We start from the raw sequence: 16890 nt of genomic DNA, 5'->3' as shown, positions 1-16890 counted from the left end.
TTGTGTTTCTTTGCAGGTCCATTGTTGTTTTTCTCTGCAGGTCCATTGTTGTTTTTCTTTGCAGGTCCATTGTTGCTTTTCTTTGCAACGCCGTTGTTGTTTTTCTTGACTGGTCCATTGTTTTTTTTTTTTGCAACGCCATTGTTGTTTTTCTTGACTGGTCCATTGTTGTTTTTCTTGACTGGTCCATTGTTGTGTTTCTCTGCAGGTCCATTGTTGTTTTTCTTTGCAGGTCCACTGTTGCTTTTCTTTGCAACGCCATTGTTGTTTTTCTTGACTGGTCCATTGTTGTTTTTCTTGACTGGTCCATTGTTGTTTTTCTTTACAGGTCCATTGTTGTTTTTCTTCGCAGCTCCATATCACTGCTACGGATGCAACCGTTTCAATTTCTGGAAAAACGTCAACAAAAGCACAAGAAGGCACTTCTAAGCTATTCACTACTGACCTGATATGCGGAGAGTAAAGAAGTCTTCACGCAGAGCGTAGAGAAGGGCAGGGGGGATTTCCTTCAGGCGATTATTTGAGAGGTCGAGCTTCTCTATGTTCCCGGAACCCATCTCGTAGTAATGAGGTGGGTAGCCGCCCACCGCTGAGTCCTCGAGCACTTTGATGTTTCCCAAGACACAGTTTGACAGGTTCAGATATTTCAGGCCGTGAATGACATCTGAAATGTACGTACAATCAGAATTGGCATTATAAGAGATAAATGAAGCAGTGATTGTGCAGAAAAAACACGGAACTGTATGTATAGATAAAAACTCAACTTTGTTTGTAATGTTGTTATCGTCATACTAATACAGAATATACAGACACTAGTGAACATCTGTGGGCTCCCCCTCTCTCTCTCTCTCTCTCTCTCTCTCTCTCTCTCTCTCTCTCTCTCTCTCTCTCTCTCTCTATATATATATATATATATATATATTCATATATATATGTTATATATATTCATGGTGTTTACAATATGTATATCCTCCTATAATTTTGAAATATTTACTCTTCTATTTATCATGTATTATGTATAATGATAATGACTGTTGAAATATCATATGTATGTAGTGTAGTATCAGATCTCAAAACAGTTAATGATTTAGATAACAGCATAATTTAGAATTAATAATGTCTTTCTTGATAATCGCGCAGTAGCAGGAGAGAGAGATTCGAGTTTTAGACCAGATGTGCTATCTGTCACCAGTTAAGATTAAGCACCGACAGGTCGAGATAACAATTGCTGATCTGTTCTGAAACCAACACGGGTTTTTCGTTTTGTTTTTAAAAAACATGCCAATCATAATTACCCACTTGCAATCTGTTCGAGTCGTGTTGAGATTTCAGTAAAAGACGACAAAGGTTTCGCAATGTACCATATGTGACATACATGGGTCTGGTCACATATGCCCTTACCTTACCTTACAGACCTTACAGTTCGTTCAGGTTGCCCCAGGTCCCTCAGTGTGAGGCCCTTTTGAGAGATATGGACAAGCATTGCACTGGAGCACATATCCTGATCAATTGTGTCATGTATTGTCCCGATTATGTTCAGAACATTTTGCCTTAATGACGTCATATGATTGTTTTAATTTCCTACTGGAATCCTTAGATTTGCTCATTCTGATTTTCGAGACCGATCAGTTTGATTCCCTCTCTCTCTCTCTCTCTCTCTCTCTCTCTCTCTGTATTTCATCAAAAGAGAGTAATTACTAACGTAAAGTGTTAGTGTGGTTACTAGTATTAATCTTAGCTTTTGAGATCTGATTATTGAGAAAGTGTAAAAATTTGGTGGTAATGTTGCCATAAAAAAAGTGTTTTGTGAATCAAAGCAGCTGCAAGAGAGTTTACAAAGGTTTTCACAAGCTTATGTTAGGTAAAGTGAATTTTACTTATTATTACAATGGTATAATAAGGTATATTAGGGAATTTTTGCCTAAGTGAAATGATTTTACTGATAAATCTTTTGTGCATTTTGTGTGTTCTTGTGTTTGCAATCTCTTGGTTTTTTCAGTTTTTTTTATTTTGGTGATTTAACATTTATTTACTTAACATTTTAAATATTTCTTGATAATTTAACATTGCATACTTGGTTTAATTTTCATTTATTAAGATTTTCTTTTCAAATCTTGAATAATTCTTGATAGATTAAATTTTACTTGATTAATTTAATTTCTTGATGAATTAAAGTCTTTATGATTTAGTTTTGCTTAATAAATTAACTCAAGAATTGATAAAATTTTTGTGGTGTTTTCAAGTAATAGTAAATTTTTCAGACTGTGAATTCTGATTATAAATTTTGAGTTTAACAATAAATTTTTGTTTTTAATGTTTAAGAAAACAGTGTTTCATTTATTGACCACCAGTGAATAGGATTAATTGTGTGCATAAGGCAAAGTGATAAACATGTTTTGTTCCTGTAGTTTTGCTGAAGTGAATTAAGACCGGGGAAACAACTGAAGTTGTTTGATGGAGTGATGCCCTTTTACTCTAGTATATTTCTTGTTAACTGTTGATACCTCACACTAGTCTTGATAAACTTAGTTTGATTTTTCATGTGATTAATGAGCTTTCTAAGGGATCACTGTTACCTTTAGAGTATTCAGTCGTAATTCTTATTGTTATGAGAGTTCAGGTATCTGGCTGAAGTGAGGTATATTTTTGAATTTTGTGATTAGTTGTGTAATAACCAAGTACTTGGTACACATCGTGACAATATAATATTATACATGTTACAGTCATGTTAAGGTGTTATTTTTGGGTGGTTGTATTATTATTTGTGAATGGTAAATCCTCTATACATGTTCTTGTCATCACTTTTATTTTAAATATATGGAGATGGTTTTTTTCTCAGTTGCTGTATTAACACTAATTCAGATTCGCAATAAACAAAGTGTGTTCGTTCAGGTAAAAAGTGGCAAAATACGAGTGAGCTAAAACTTCAGTAAAAAGAAAGGTGACTGAAAGAACCTGTAGCGTAATATACATACGTACAAACATACATACATACACACACACACACACATATATATGTGTGTGTGTGTGTGTCAGTAATGCTGCATTCCAATATGTTGTTTTCCTTAGCTCTCATAGTTTTTATTAGGGTTAAGTGAGCAAAAATATTTTGGCGTAAATTGAAGGATGCAAACATTCCCTACCCACTTCCCCAGAAGTAAGAAGGAAAGATTGAGAACATTTACCCATGTGAAAGGTGACGGAGTCAAGTTTGTCGTTGTTGGCGACATTCAGGTACATCAGCTCCTGTAGAGAAAAAGTTTATGAAACGAATACCAATATGCAGTCAATGTGCCCCTCCGTCGAACTTCTCCAAAGTTCCATAGGTCCTTTATCCCTCACACCCAGAGGATGTCGTGCATTTGGAACTTCAGAAGTTCAAATGAAGATGCAATGCTTTACTACCCTCATACTATTCTAATATTTTACCTTCATTTTTATTTACCAATTTGTTAATTTATCTTTTTTTTCTAATAACTGATCTCTTTCTGTATTTCCCATTACCTTCTGTTACTTCTGTTACCATAATATTCTTTGGAAGCCTGAATTTCAAGTCAGGGGCCCTGTTACTTCTGTTCCCATAACATTCTTTGGAAGCCTGAATTTCAAGTTAGGGGCCCTGTTACTTCTGTTCCCATAACATTCTTTGGAAGCCTGAATTTCAAGTCAGGGGCCCTGTTACTTCTGTTCCCATAACATTCTTTGGAAGCCTGAATTTCAAGTCAGGGGCCCTGTTACTTCTGTTCCCATAACATTCTTTGGAAGCCTGAATTTCAAGTCAGTGACCCCTTTGGTGGGCTTGTTCCTCTTCAGCATAATAATAATAATAATAATAATAATAATAATAATAATAATAATAATAATAATAATAATAATAATAATACTAATAATAATAATAATAATAATAATAATAATAGCATGAGACAAAGTGGAGAAGTTCCTCTTCAGTTATGTACATAATACATATATTTAAAATATAAATCAATATATTGATTGATCTTTAAATAATAATAATAATAATAGTATACCTGTGGATTGGCTTCTCAATAATAATAATAATAATAATAATAATAATAATTGAAAGGAAAGAGAAAATCAGATGACTTCTTTTCCAGACAACAGCACTGATATGAAATAAAGATTTTTCGTGTTTGTAATAAGTAAGAACTGCATGAGTAAACAAGATGAACAAAATATTCAGCCTTGTGTAGGAAGTCAAACGAAGCCTTGCACGACCAATGAGCCTCAACAGTAAGGATGCGAGTTAAACGAAACCTGAATTTATAAAGCTCTCTACCGTATTGGAAGCGAAAATCTCAGGATTCAAGAGGCTGCTTATTCCAGTGGCGGACACATCCAAATCATGCAGTCTCGGTAGATTTTGCAACAGGCTTGGAAGTTCTGCATCTGAAAAAAAAAATATATACAAGGGTGAGAGAGACAGACCGTAGGCATTACTCGAGGTAATACCTAGCTGCAGCCTCTTTCATTCCTTTTACTGCACCTCCGTTCGTATTCCCTTTCCTCCATCTTCCTTTCCACCCTCTCCTAACTATTGATTCATAGGGCGACTGCTTTGAGGTTTTCTCCTCCCTCTCTACTCACCCAGCGTTTTGTCAGCAGTGCCCCTCATGGAGAGGTGAGTGAGCGACTCCAGCGTCCCGAGTTTAACAAGAACTTGAGCGTTGAAGTCGGGATTGCCGTCGAGGTACAGCCTTGTCAAAGAACGCAGGATCTGCGAAGAGTTTTATGTATAAGACAATACAATATGAAAATTATAAATACACATACGCTTCTTAATGTGCTCCTGTTAATCTCTTGGTGTGGAAAAAATGTATTGGTGCTACGATGAGAATCCAGAAAAAAGTCACAGCTAAAAAAGTCACAGGAAAAAGAAGTCACATTATTAATCTTTCCTAGATGTGACCCCCCAAGGGTTTTATATAACCCGGCATGCAGCCACCTTTGAGGCGTGTTTAGTACAAGTCCGTTGGGGATGACCGTCAAGACGTGAACAAAGGACTGTAAGTATCATGAAGATTATGACGCCCAAGAAATATTAGGCCTGGATAACGACCCCCGAAAACTCTTGGGGTCCACGATCTAGGAAAGATCCAAAATATTTTCTGTTTTATTACTTTAATTGCTGAAGTCGCCACCGTAAATTAATGTGACTTTATTATACCGGCCACCTAAAATGAAAGTAGTTGACATTTAACGCATCGCTTGACGAAATAAAAACGAAAATGCTTTCGACCCTGGATACAACCTAATCCTGATGGAAGGATTAGTACTTGGAAGTCCTTCAGAAGGAATAGTTTATTGCTTTTCTGGAGGGGGAAACATATATACTGAAAATATGAATGAAAGCACCAATATTTAAACAGCAGCGCACAGTGAGGAATGAAAAGGGATTGCATCAATGTCAATTTAGACTACATGAAAATTAAAATCATAATATATTTATTTTGCTTGATAAATTACCGTTATCTCATTCATAACGAGCTCATAGATTTGCAACACGACCTATGAAAAATATTGAGTGTTAATTTTTCACAGACTTGAATGTTTTTTTTAAATTGGCAGTTAGCAAGAAGGTTTGTCTGAAGCAAAAAAAAAAAAAAAAATCGAAATTGTAAATACTTATGATTACTGAGTGTTCATTAGGTAGTTTTTCATTAATCAAAACATTCACTGATATTTTTTTGAATGACGCAAATAAGGATATTTGAATGACTAAAAAGATTTCATACTAAAATATCTGTGGTAGTAAAGGAGATATAAAGAGATCTTTTACCTTAACAGAAGAGAAAATATCTGGATTATCATGATGATGTCTTAGTCCACAATAAGACAAATCCAGGTACTCCAGATTTGGCAAGTTTTGTAACAGGTTTGGTAGTTGGTCATCTGAAAAAAAAAAATGAAATCAATTAGTGTGGAAAGAGAGAGGTGCAGGCTTCATTTATTTAATCATTATGGATTCATTAGTAAACATTATTTGTTGTAAGGTATTCTACACAATATAAGCTGAGATTCATATTTCACTGAAAAAGAAAATAAAGACATCATGGAAGCTGATCAAAATAGCCACAATTATTATTATTATTATTATTATTATTATTATTATTATTATTATTATTATTATTATTATTATTATTATTATTATTATTATTATTATTATTATTATTATCATTCAGTAGATGAAACCTATTCATATGGAACAAGCCCACCAAAGAGGCTACTGACTTGAAATTCAAGCTTCCAAAGAATATCAAGGTGTTCATTAGGAAGACGTAAGAGGAAGTAAAATGAAATACAGAAATCAGAAATCCCACTTATTAAAAAAGAAAAAAAAAATAAATTTACAAATAGATGAATAGATAAAAATGTATCAAAATGCAAGAAGAACACTGCATTTTCGCTTGAACTTCGGAACTTGGACTTGAACTTCTAGAAAAGCAAAAAAGCTTAATAGCTATGATTAATGATAGAGAGTAATCTCATTCTGATCTATAGATGACTCGATATTGAGATAGGTCGTGTCGAAAAAGGCCATCAATTAAGTTTGCTTGCGATTTAGGTTGAGTAAGTAAGGCAGGTTTGTTAATGCATTCCAAAAGTGATTTTCTTTTTTCTCATAAGTATATAAAATATTTTGAATGATTTTTGGAAATTCAGGTTAAGTATAGTAGTTTAAAGAGTATCCAGTGGAAAATTCGTTTATAAAGAACTCAAGGGCAACAGAAATCACATCCACAGTCATGCTAGTGACCAGAAATGATTTACTCTTTAGTCCTTATGTAGACTGGCAGCTGTCTAACTCAATCCAGGTACTGAATCGCAATGGTCAGTGACTCGTGTGCATAAACAAGAGGAGGGTACAGTTCCGCTGGACAGAGAGGTATGGTCCTGATCGGTAATGTGGGTGATTAGGCAACGTGTGTTGGGTAGGGTGTAACATTCAAGGAGCGTTTATTTTTCAAAATCTGCAGCACCCCAAGGAAACACAATCAACAACTATGCTAGACACTGTCGCAGGGGCGCCATATCAGATTTTTGATGGGGGCGGGGGCGGGGTGTGGGGCAGGGTGGGGAGGGGGGCAAAGGTGGTTTGGCGAGCAGAAGCGAGCCTGAGTCCTGCTTGGGTTTTTTGATTTTGAGCTATCTTATGTGCTTTTTGAAGCGCACAAAACAGATAGATAGATAGAAAGATATAACTTAATGTGATGACACATTTGAATTTCGGTAGGAATAATGCAAAACCAGCTGGTGTTACCTTTTGGGGCTTAGTGGGGTGAGGGGGGGCAAGTTGAGGTTGGGGGGGGGGATCTTGAGTCTTGGGGGCAGTTGCCCCCAGCCCCAAACGACGCCCCTGCACTGTCGAATACATTTGTGGCAGTTATGAGGCCTTGTCTACCTGTCGTGTTAGTATTCCTCTGTGGACAGTGTTGAGTGATTGTCTTCTCTTGGCATCGCCCTGGATCGCTTTACCTTTTTGGTCAGAACTTTATAACTAGAGGAGAACATTCTTCCTCCTTAGAGAATTATGCACATGATAAAACTGATTATTCTTCGTAAGGAGGCTTGATAATATCTTCTGCTTATTATTATTATTGTTCAGAAGATGAAACCTATTCGGAGCCTCGATGGCACAGTCGGTTACAGCAACAGCTTCGGACTTCGTAGAGGTCTGTGACGCGGGTTCAAATCCGCAGCCGACTGATCAGAGAGGCGGACACTTTGCTATCCGTGTAGACACCCCGGGATTATGTATGTAATCAACGGATAGGTTTGCTTAAAAAGAAGCAAATGGGTGTTACAGACTAAATACACACACAAAACAAAGCCACTCCAACATCTTCTAAAAACATAACAAACATCTCACACGTCTCGAACTCTCGACCTACCCGCGCAACAACTTCTCGCTGCTGGGAGAAAGGGCGTTGGGTCTGGTATGATACACGTACCATACGCTACCGGGGTCTAAGCGATGTCAGGCAGGGCAGCCGATCGAGACTACGGTCTACCCCAAAGCCAAATCACAAGTCCTTCAAACGAAGGCATCGTGCTTACCCCATACAAAAATGGGAAAAAAGCACGTTAAAAGAAGAAGAAGAAGAAGAAGAAGATGAAACCTATTCATATGGAACAAGCCCACCAAAGGGGCCACTGACTTGAAATTCAAGCTTCCAAAGAATATGGTGGTGTCCATTAGGGAGAAGTAAGAGGAGGTAAAGGAAAATACAGTAAGAAAAACAATGCTAACACTCATCATAACTGACAGGTTCGATTAATCCACTGATCATCTCTAAAGGCAAATTTATCTTGTCGGCATTTATAGCTGCCTCCTGTTGGTGACAGAGGCTGTCTTAGTGCAAATCACCGAGGTGGATCTGAGAGTATTTTCAGCTAGATCAAGATGAGGTATATTAAAAAAAATATCATAATAGCATGAGTCTTGAAATGGAGAAGCAGATCCACAGTTATGTATGGGTATATATATATATATATATATAAAATATAAAGATAAATATATATTTTATATTTTTAGATATGTTTTTAAAACCTAAAAGAGAGCTTTGGGATATATTTTTTAGTACCTGTACATAACTGCGGACTTGTTTCTCCATGAGGAGTACTGTCGACCAGTTCAGCCTTGTAGACAAATGGTGAGTGTGGGGACCAGATTCTGACTGATTGTGGATGAAAGCGGGCTACCTGATTTATGGGCTCTTATGGATATATATAATATAGGGTTATTCAGAAATAAGTTTGAAATTGAATGTCACTTACGCAGCGTCTTCTTAGCAGTGCCCCTCAGGGAAAAATACCTGAGGGACTCGAGCTTTCCCAACTTAACAAGGACCTGAGCATTCAGTTCAGGGTTGCCGCTAAGGTCAAGCCATCTCAAAGGAGGTATACTCTGGAAAAGTAATATAAACATGATTTATGAACGTGTATATGTATGTATGTATATATATATATATATATATATATATATATATATATATATATATATATATATATATATATATATATATATATATATATATATATATATATATATATATATATATATATATATATATATATATATATATATATATATATATATATATATATATATATATATATTAGTCTCTCTCTCTCTCTCTCTCTCTCTCTCTCTCTCTCTCTCTCTCTCTCTCTCTCTCTCTCTCTCTCTCTCTCTCTATATATATATATATATATATATATATATATATATATATATATATATATATATATATATATATATATAGAGAGAGAGAGAGAAAGAGAAAAGAAGAAAGAAAAGAAGGCAAAAATTACAAGCGTTTTACTTATTATGTTTCTCATAGTTTGAAAACAGTTGATTTTCCTTACATTTTTCTCCATAAATTCACCAGAATTACTCATCGGTGTATATTTCTGTTAACATTTTTGAAAAAGGATCTTTTTTTATATAAAACATCCGTCAATGTTTACCTACTGTGTGTAGCCTAAAATTATGAATGCTGTGCTCTTCAAAGCTCACTTCCCCAAATTAGTCGACTCAGGTTTGCATGACTGTTCAGCCCAGTTAGACGGAAAGTTGCCAGTTCATGAATAACGTTGAAAGGTGTTGCATACCCTTATAAGTACGACGTTATTAGATTTCCGTCGACCAAATAATGAAAGGCTTTCAACAATTCAAATGTTCTAGGTGTGATTATTAATTTTCCCTGAATCTGGAGTCGAATGCTTTAACTACGTCAGGCGAGTCTTTCCTAGATAGTGAGCCCCAAGGGTGTTCGGGGGTCGTTATCTAGGACTAATATTCCTTGGGGGTCACTGTATGATATTTACAGTCTTTTGTTAATGTTTTTAGGTTAATCCCCAACGGGCTCGTACTAAACACGCCGCAAAGGTGGATACATACTGGGTTAAAACCCTTGAGGGTCACTATCTAGGAAAGATCCAGTCAACCGCCGGCCAGCAGTGAAGGAGCTTGTCCTACTCTCGTCTGTCCCACAGCTCTAAGCGAAACAAAAGTTGCTAGATAAGATTTAGTCCGCGACAAAATGTGCAGGCCTAGTTTTTAGCAAAGCAATGCAGTAACGGGGAGATATATTCCTCTTAATGCATTTTAACGTCATTATGAACACCGCCTCCGTGCTTTGTATACTGACTTGGACTCGTCAGCATTGTCTTGATGTTTTCGTCGACCTAATTGTTATTACTGATAAAAAATAAAGTAAATTACAAGACTTACACTTTAATTTTTGGTCATCTTTTCAGAAAATACGAACTAAAATACAATAAAGGAACATAGTTGTGAAAAATTTGAATTGCAATATAACACTTTATCATGGAATTATCACTGTACGAAAAATACGCGCATCCACGCAGCTACGTAAATGATAGCCAGGAAATGTATAGTGCAACTAAAAAAATCGTCGTCCTAATCTTTTGTAAGGCACAAAAAAAAAAAAAAAAAAAAAAAAAAAAAAACTAATATTTACGATCATGTGGTGATTACTATTATTTTTTTTTTTTGGAAACCGCTGGGGAGGGAGGGTAATCAAAATGTTCCCTCATCCTTTTATGTAGCCAACAAGCCTTCAAATCATCTCTGACACGAGTAAAGGAAATCAAGGAAAAAGCTCTTACCGTGTTAGGAGGGAAATTGGCCAATCCATTGCTGTGACCTATTCCACAATAAGACAAGTCCAGATACTCCAGTTTCGGCAAGTTTTGCAGAAGATACAGTAATTGGTCATCTGGAAAAAAAAACATGAAAACAATTAATATGCGAGAGAGAGAGAGAGAGAGAGAGAGAGAGAGAGAGAGAGAGAGAGAATGTGCGGTTCATTTCATGATTTGTTTGCGCATTGCATAATTATTTATTATAAATATCTTAACCCCCAAGCAACGTCAAAGCAAAAAGTAAATTTTTTAAACCAGTTGAAACCATCCTTGCAAAGTTATTGTTGATGTAGTATTATGAAGCAGACATCGGCTAGATTCGAATAACGATAGAAAGTTGACATGTTTAGAAGACAAAGATGCTGTTGTTCCAGTCAGCAAAATACCACAGGATTGACAAAGTTTCCTTAACGCAATCTATCATGCAACTAGAGCAGGGGTTCCCAAACTGGGGTACATGTACCCCCAGGGGTACATTTGCACGTTTCAGGGGGTACATTTGGTCTGAAGAAAATAATTACTACTGTACAACTGTATGTACTGGATCAAAATATAAATTACCTTAGTAACTGCTTTATTACTGTTATCACCATTTAAGATACCTATGTATTCTACACATGCAGACTCCATAGATTTAAAATATCAAAATATTAAAATGTTCTTTTTTAATATTAATTTTAATTTTTAGCGTTAGGGGTACATGGGAACCTATAAAAAAGCCCAAGGGGTATCGAGGAACAAAATGTTTGGGAACCTCTGATCTAGGGGGAGCTGATGAAATGGTTGAAGGGGTTAAGTCTTTCAAATATCTACGAACTACGACATTCAACACAGATTTTGTTGAGTTGTAACTGATGCAAAAATAAAGAGACAAATTTAGCAACTTGTAGGTTAAAATCTCAAAAAAATAAGTTAAGTATATCTTAGTTTTACCAGACCACTGAGCTGATTAACAGCCTTCCTAGAGACGGCTGGCCCGAAGGATTAGATTTATTTTACGTGGCTAAGAACCAACTGGTTACCTAGCAACGGGACCTACGGCTTACTGTGGAATCCGAACCACATTATAGCGAGAAATGAATTTCTATCACCAGAAATAAATTCCTCTAATCCTTCATTAGCCGGACGGAGACTCGAACTCGGGCCTAGCGAGTGCTAGGCGACAACTCTACCGACTCGCCCAACGAGGAACTTTTAAAATCTCAAAGGAATCGTACAGCGGGAAAGTCTGAAAAATTGTACTATATTGTAAGTGACGGAAGTTCCACAAACAGACAGAATTATAGTGAAAAGGGAGAATGGAATGGCTTTGGCATGAGCTTGCACCATCCCTTAGAGCAGTGGTTCCCAACCATTTTTGGCCCATGCTCACTTTCACCATACGTCCAAAATTGTCTGCCTCAAAAGGTGCATTCCGAATAATATGCAACAAAATACCAACACAAACACACAAGCTTGTGAAGAGAAAGCCCAGCGTGACCTACAGCAGTGCGGACTGATGCCCACTGCCTTGTGTGGTCCTAGAGCCAGTTTGAGCCTGCCAGTCTGTGGTCACAATTCCCCCCTGAAGCTCTGAAGTTAAAGTATTCCTTAGCTTTACCAGACGACTGAGCTGATTAACAGCTCTCCTAGGGCTGGCCCGAAGGATTAGACTTATTTAACGTGGCTGAGAACCAATTAGTTACTTAGCAACGGGACCTACAGCTTGAAAATCCCCCCTAGGGGTGGGGCATTCCCCCCTGGTTTGAGAACCAGTGCCTTAGAGAATAATATATGACAGTGGCAGCTAGGCTCCTGCGGGCACCAAAAGAGTGGATAAGAACTATGAGCGGGAGGCTGGAGATTTGTGCGAGCGACGGAATTGCGCAGACAAAACAAAGACAGAAAATAGAAATGGATGTTTTTGATAACAGAACAACAGATATAATTATAATTACATACATGTAATTACAAAACTTTATATTTGTTCACTAAAATTATCGTGAAGACGGATAACTTACAGTCAATTAATCAGTCAATTGGTCACGTTATGGTAATAAATTTCTCTTATTTTAGTTCTTCGTTTGACTTGTACCCTTTATCATGAGGAGATTTCTTGCCATCAGCCATTGGAGGGGTGGGTAGAGCTCTCGCCTAGCACGCTGTTGGCCCAGCGTTCGACTCTCCGACCGGCCAACGAAGAATTAGAGGAATTTATTTCTGGTGATAGAAATTCATTTCTCGTCATAATGTGGTTGGGATTCCACAATAAGCTGTAGGTCCTGTTGCTAGGTAACCAGTTGGTTTTTAGCCACGTAAAGTAAACCTAATCCTTCGGGCCAGCCTTAGGAGAGCTGTTAATCAGCTCAGTGGTCTGGTTAAACTAAGATGTACTTATGCCATCAGCCATTAAAGTGGATCATTTTCTTCATCTCCGCAAGGCTAAAAAATCCTGGACAGTCACTCAAAGGCACTTGCATCTGTCAGCAGTTATCACTGTAAACCATATTAACTCATAAGTATACCTTAGTTTAACCAGACCACTGAGCTGATTAACAGCTTTCCTAGAGAGGGCTGGCCCGAAGGATTAGATTTGTTTTATGTGGCTAAGAACCAATTGGTTACATAGCAACGGGACCTACAGCTTATTGTGGAATCCGGACCAATTATAACGAGAAATGAATTTCTATCGACAGAAATAAATTCCTCTAATTCTTCATTGGCCGGTCGGAGACTCGAACGCTGGGCCAGCAGAGTGCTACCTGAGAACGGTACCCACCCGTCCAATGAGGAACTTATTAACTCATAGTGTCTCTACATTTGTCGTCCTGTAAATTTCTCTCCTTAAGTCCTTAACCTTCACCTCCACATCCATTCTCGCATTAAAATCGACTTTCCTATCAGGCGCCAGAATTCTTGCCTCTCTCCTGTTCTTTAGTTCGCTGATATAGTGGTCAGTGTCGTGGCATGCCACTCAAATGTCGCGGGTTGGCGTCTCTCCCAGGGCGATGAAAAATCACTAGCTCTTAATCATGATCAGTTAGTGACTGCTGCAGTGTTGGGCGGGGGGGCGTCTGCTGCGGTGGGAGGTTGAAACCATCCAGATGCTTTGGAAGCTTGAATTTCAAGTCAGTGGCCCCTTTGGTGTGCTTGTTCTATGTGGATAGGTCGCATCTACTGAAGAAATAAAATAACAACTCTTCAAAATACTGATCCCATTGACACAAGCTACATTCTTCTCAGATAGCAAACCTCCATTTGTATTTTTTTTATTTTCACAGACCAATTTGCTCAATGGACTTATCTACTGTAATGTTATACGATGTTTCCTTTTCACTTTTGGCATCCTCTTGTCCTCCACTTATGTATATTCGTACATGCTCTTGAGTCTGTTCAATGAATATTACATTTTATCATCTCATCATGTGCTATTTTTGATCTTGCTCACACTGGGCCTATAGACGCAAGAATCCCCTCCTCACTGAATAATCACATCCTTGAATAATGCATTCCTTTCATATTCACTTGAAAATTCATCGCCCATGTTCTCATTCCTTTCTGATCAGATTCACTGACCCTGAAAATACTTGTGGTCACATTCTTAAAACTGTTAAAAAACATCTACAATAAGTTTCTAACTGTTGCAAGAAACTCCCACTATCATATATAATTCCTTCATCTACTGATTGACCTTCGATCCTTGATCCCCTTTACCTGCCGAGAGAGAGCGACCAGATTCCCTGAACAGCATCAACAATATTCATTTAATTCCTTCATCTCCTGACTGATCTTCGATCCTTGATCCCCTTCACCTGCCGAGAGAGAGCGACCAGATTCCCTGAACAGCATCAACAATATTCATTTAATTCCTTCATCTCCTGACTGATCTTCGATCCTTGATCCCCTTCACCTGCCGAGAGAGAGCGACCAGATTCCCTGAACAGCATCAACAATATTCAGTAAATGGGCCTCACTGTCGAACTTCTCCAAAGTTCCAGAGGTCCCCTATTCCTCACACCCAGAGGGTGTCGCGCATTGGAACTTCAGAGTTCAAGCGAAGATGCAATGCATTACTGCCCTAATACTATTCTCCTTGCATTTTAATACATTTTATCGATTTATGAATTTATCAGATTTATCAATTTACTTTTTTTTTTTTTTTTAATAACTCTTACTTCTTTCCTAATGAGCACCATAGACTTTGGAAGCTTGAATTTCAAGTCAGTGGCCCCTTTGGTGGGCTTGTTCCATATGAATAGGTTACATCTTCTGAATAATAATAATAATAATAATAATAATAATAATAATAATAATAATAATAATAATAATAATAATAATAATAATAATAATTTTTCTGTATTTAGACTTGTGGTAAAGATGGTGAGGGAAAAGTGTTTATCCGGTTATTTAGGAAGAAGGTAGATTATTATTATTATTATTATTATTATTATTATTATTATTATTATTATTATTATTATTATTATATAATATATCTACATTCTTCCTAAATAACCGGATAAACACTTTTCCCTCACCATCTTTTCCACAAGTCTAAATACAAAAAACCTTCAAACCATATATTCCCATCAACAAATGGGAATTGTTCTTATAAACCATACATTCCCATCAACAAACAGGAATTGTTCTTATAAACCATTTGTTCCCAACAACGAATAGGAATTGTTCTAACAAACCATTTGTTCCCAACAACGAATAGGAATTGTTCTAACAAACCATTTGTTCCCAACAACGAATAGGAATTGTTCTAACGAACCATTTGTTCCCAACAACGAATAGGAATTGTTCTAACAAACCATTTGTTCCCAACAACGAATAGGAATTGTTCTAACAAACCATTTGTTCCCACCAACAAATAAAAAATTCTTTTAAAACCAAATCTTCCCAACAAGAGAGGCCTTTCCAGAACACACTCATAAGAAGACTCTTGACTCTCATTCGACACGGGCACTCCAGACTTATCACCATGCCATATCTTTGTCCATTGGCTGCATTTGCATTCGAACACAACCAACTGTCCTCTCTCTCCCGATCGGCCAAACACAGACGTTGGGTCTCCCAGAAACATCCTGAGGTTCTCTCTCATTCCTTTCCATCCACGCCGCTGTAACTTAACTATTACATCACATTTTTTTTTGCTCTGCATCTACAACTCAAAGTTCATGATAACTGGGAATGGAATAGAAGAATGAATTTAGGCCAAACGCCAAGCGCTGGCACCTATAAGGTCACCTAGCGCTGACACGGAAATTGACAGTAAAAAGGTTTGAACGGTGAAGCAGGAGGAGAACCTCAAGGAAGTTGCACTCTGAACCAACTGTCAGGAAAGGGCGAAAGTAAGATGGAAGAGAGACAACGTGAATGGAAGTACAGCAAAAGGAAATGAAAAGGGTCGTAGCTAGGGGCCGAAGGGACGCCGCAAAGTAATGCCTACAGCGCACCGCATGAGGCGCACTGAGGGCGCTAGTCCCCTTACGGGGGATGACAACTGGGTGAAATAGGTATCATGTGAACTCGTTCATAATGATGTACTTTGAAAGCCATACTATAGTAACTGCAAGTTGAACACTTACCTAATGTTTTAAGAGGAGTGCCGCTCATGGACAGATTGGTGAGGGACTCAATTGTCCCAAGGTTAACAAGGGACCGAGCATCGAAGTCAGGATTGCCACTGAGATCCAGCTCTCTCAAAGACTGTAGAATCTGCGGAAAATAAAGGCATATATAAATGTATAAAGAAATAACTTAATCATTTAGTTAATTAACAGAGCAATCAAAATAATACATAACTCTCTTTATCTTCTTTTAAAGTTTAAAATAAAGATAATTTCTACCAAGAACATTTCGTGAAATTTACTAAGTAACACTCAGCATGGATTTAATATTCAGCATAAAACTAAGCATAATGGCTAAGTATATAATTTACTTGAATTCCGCTGTATGAAATTCGTAGGTGCTGCCTTTGCAAAACCCTTTCATGGAATACTGTACATAAGAGACAAAATTTCTCGCTGACAACTGGTTGCAAACCAGGCCTAGTATTTTAATGAGAAAGTAATTCTTTATTGTCCCTTACGGGCAAGGCAGACTTAAAATATTCCTGCATTCATTGTTTTTACTTAAACACATTCTCCGGTTATATACAGAGTAACTGTACCATTTCTATGCCATTAAGTTAACTGTCAGATTTGATGTGAAATCACC

The 16890-nt window shown here is 37.2% G+C and overlaps 1 protein-coding gene across 6 annotated transcripts in view; it reads right to left on the bottom strand.

The window, feature by feature from the left end:
* The window catches only part of LOC136845687 (toll-like receptor 4), a 285261-nt gene that overhangs the window by 61156 nt on the left and 207215 nt on the right, over positions 1–16890 (bottom strand). For all 6 annotated transcript variants that reach the window (XM_067115837.1, XM_067115833.1, XM_067115839.1 and 3 more), the window contains 8 exons: positions 16260–16389; positions 10654–10763; positions 8797–8926; positions 5798–5910; positions 4606–4735; positions 4298–4407; positions 3186–3246; positions 446–664 (listed from right to left, as the gene is read on the bottom strand). In XM_067115837.1, coding sequence (XP_066971938.1) covers positions 446–664; positions 3186–3246; positions 4298–4407; positions 4606–4735; positions 5798–5910; positions 8797–8926; positions 10654–10763; positions 16260–16389 — 1003 coding nt within the window. The remainder of the gene's footprint in view (positions 1–445; positions 665–3185; positions 3247–4297; positions 4408–4605; positions 4736–5797; positions 5911–8796; positions 8927–10653; positions 10764–16259; positions 16390–16890) is intronic.

This window comes from Macrobrachium rosenbergii, chromosome 14 (genome assembly GCF_040412425.1).
Source record: "Macrobrachium rosenbergii isolate ZJJX-2024 chromosome 14, ASM4041242v1, whole genome shotgun sequence".
In the NCBI taxonomy this organism is placed as follows: domain Eukaryota; kingdom Metazoa; phylum Arthropoda; class Malacostraca; order Decapoda; family Palaemonidae; genus Macrobrachium; species Macrobrachium rosenbergii.
This window is presented reverse-complemented; position numbering and strand designations above follow the sequence as displayed.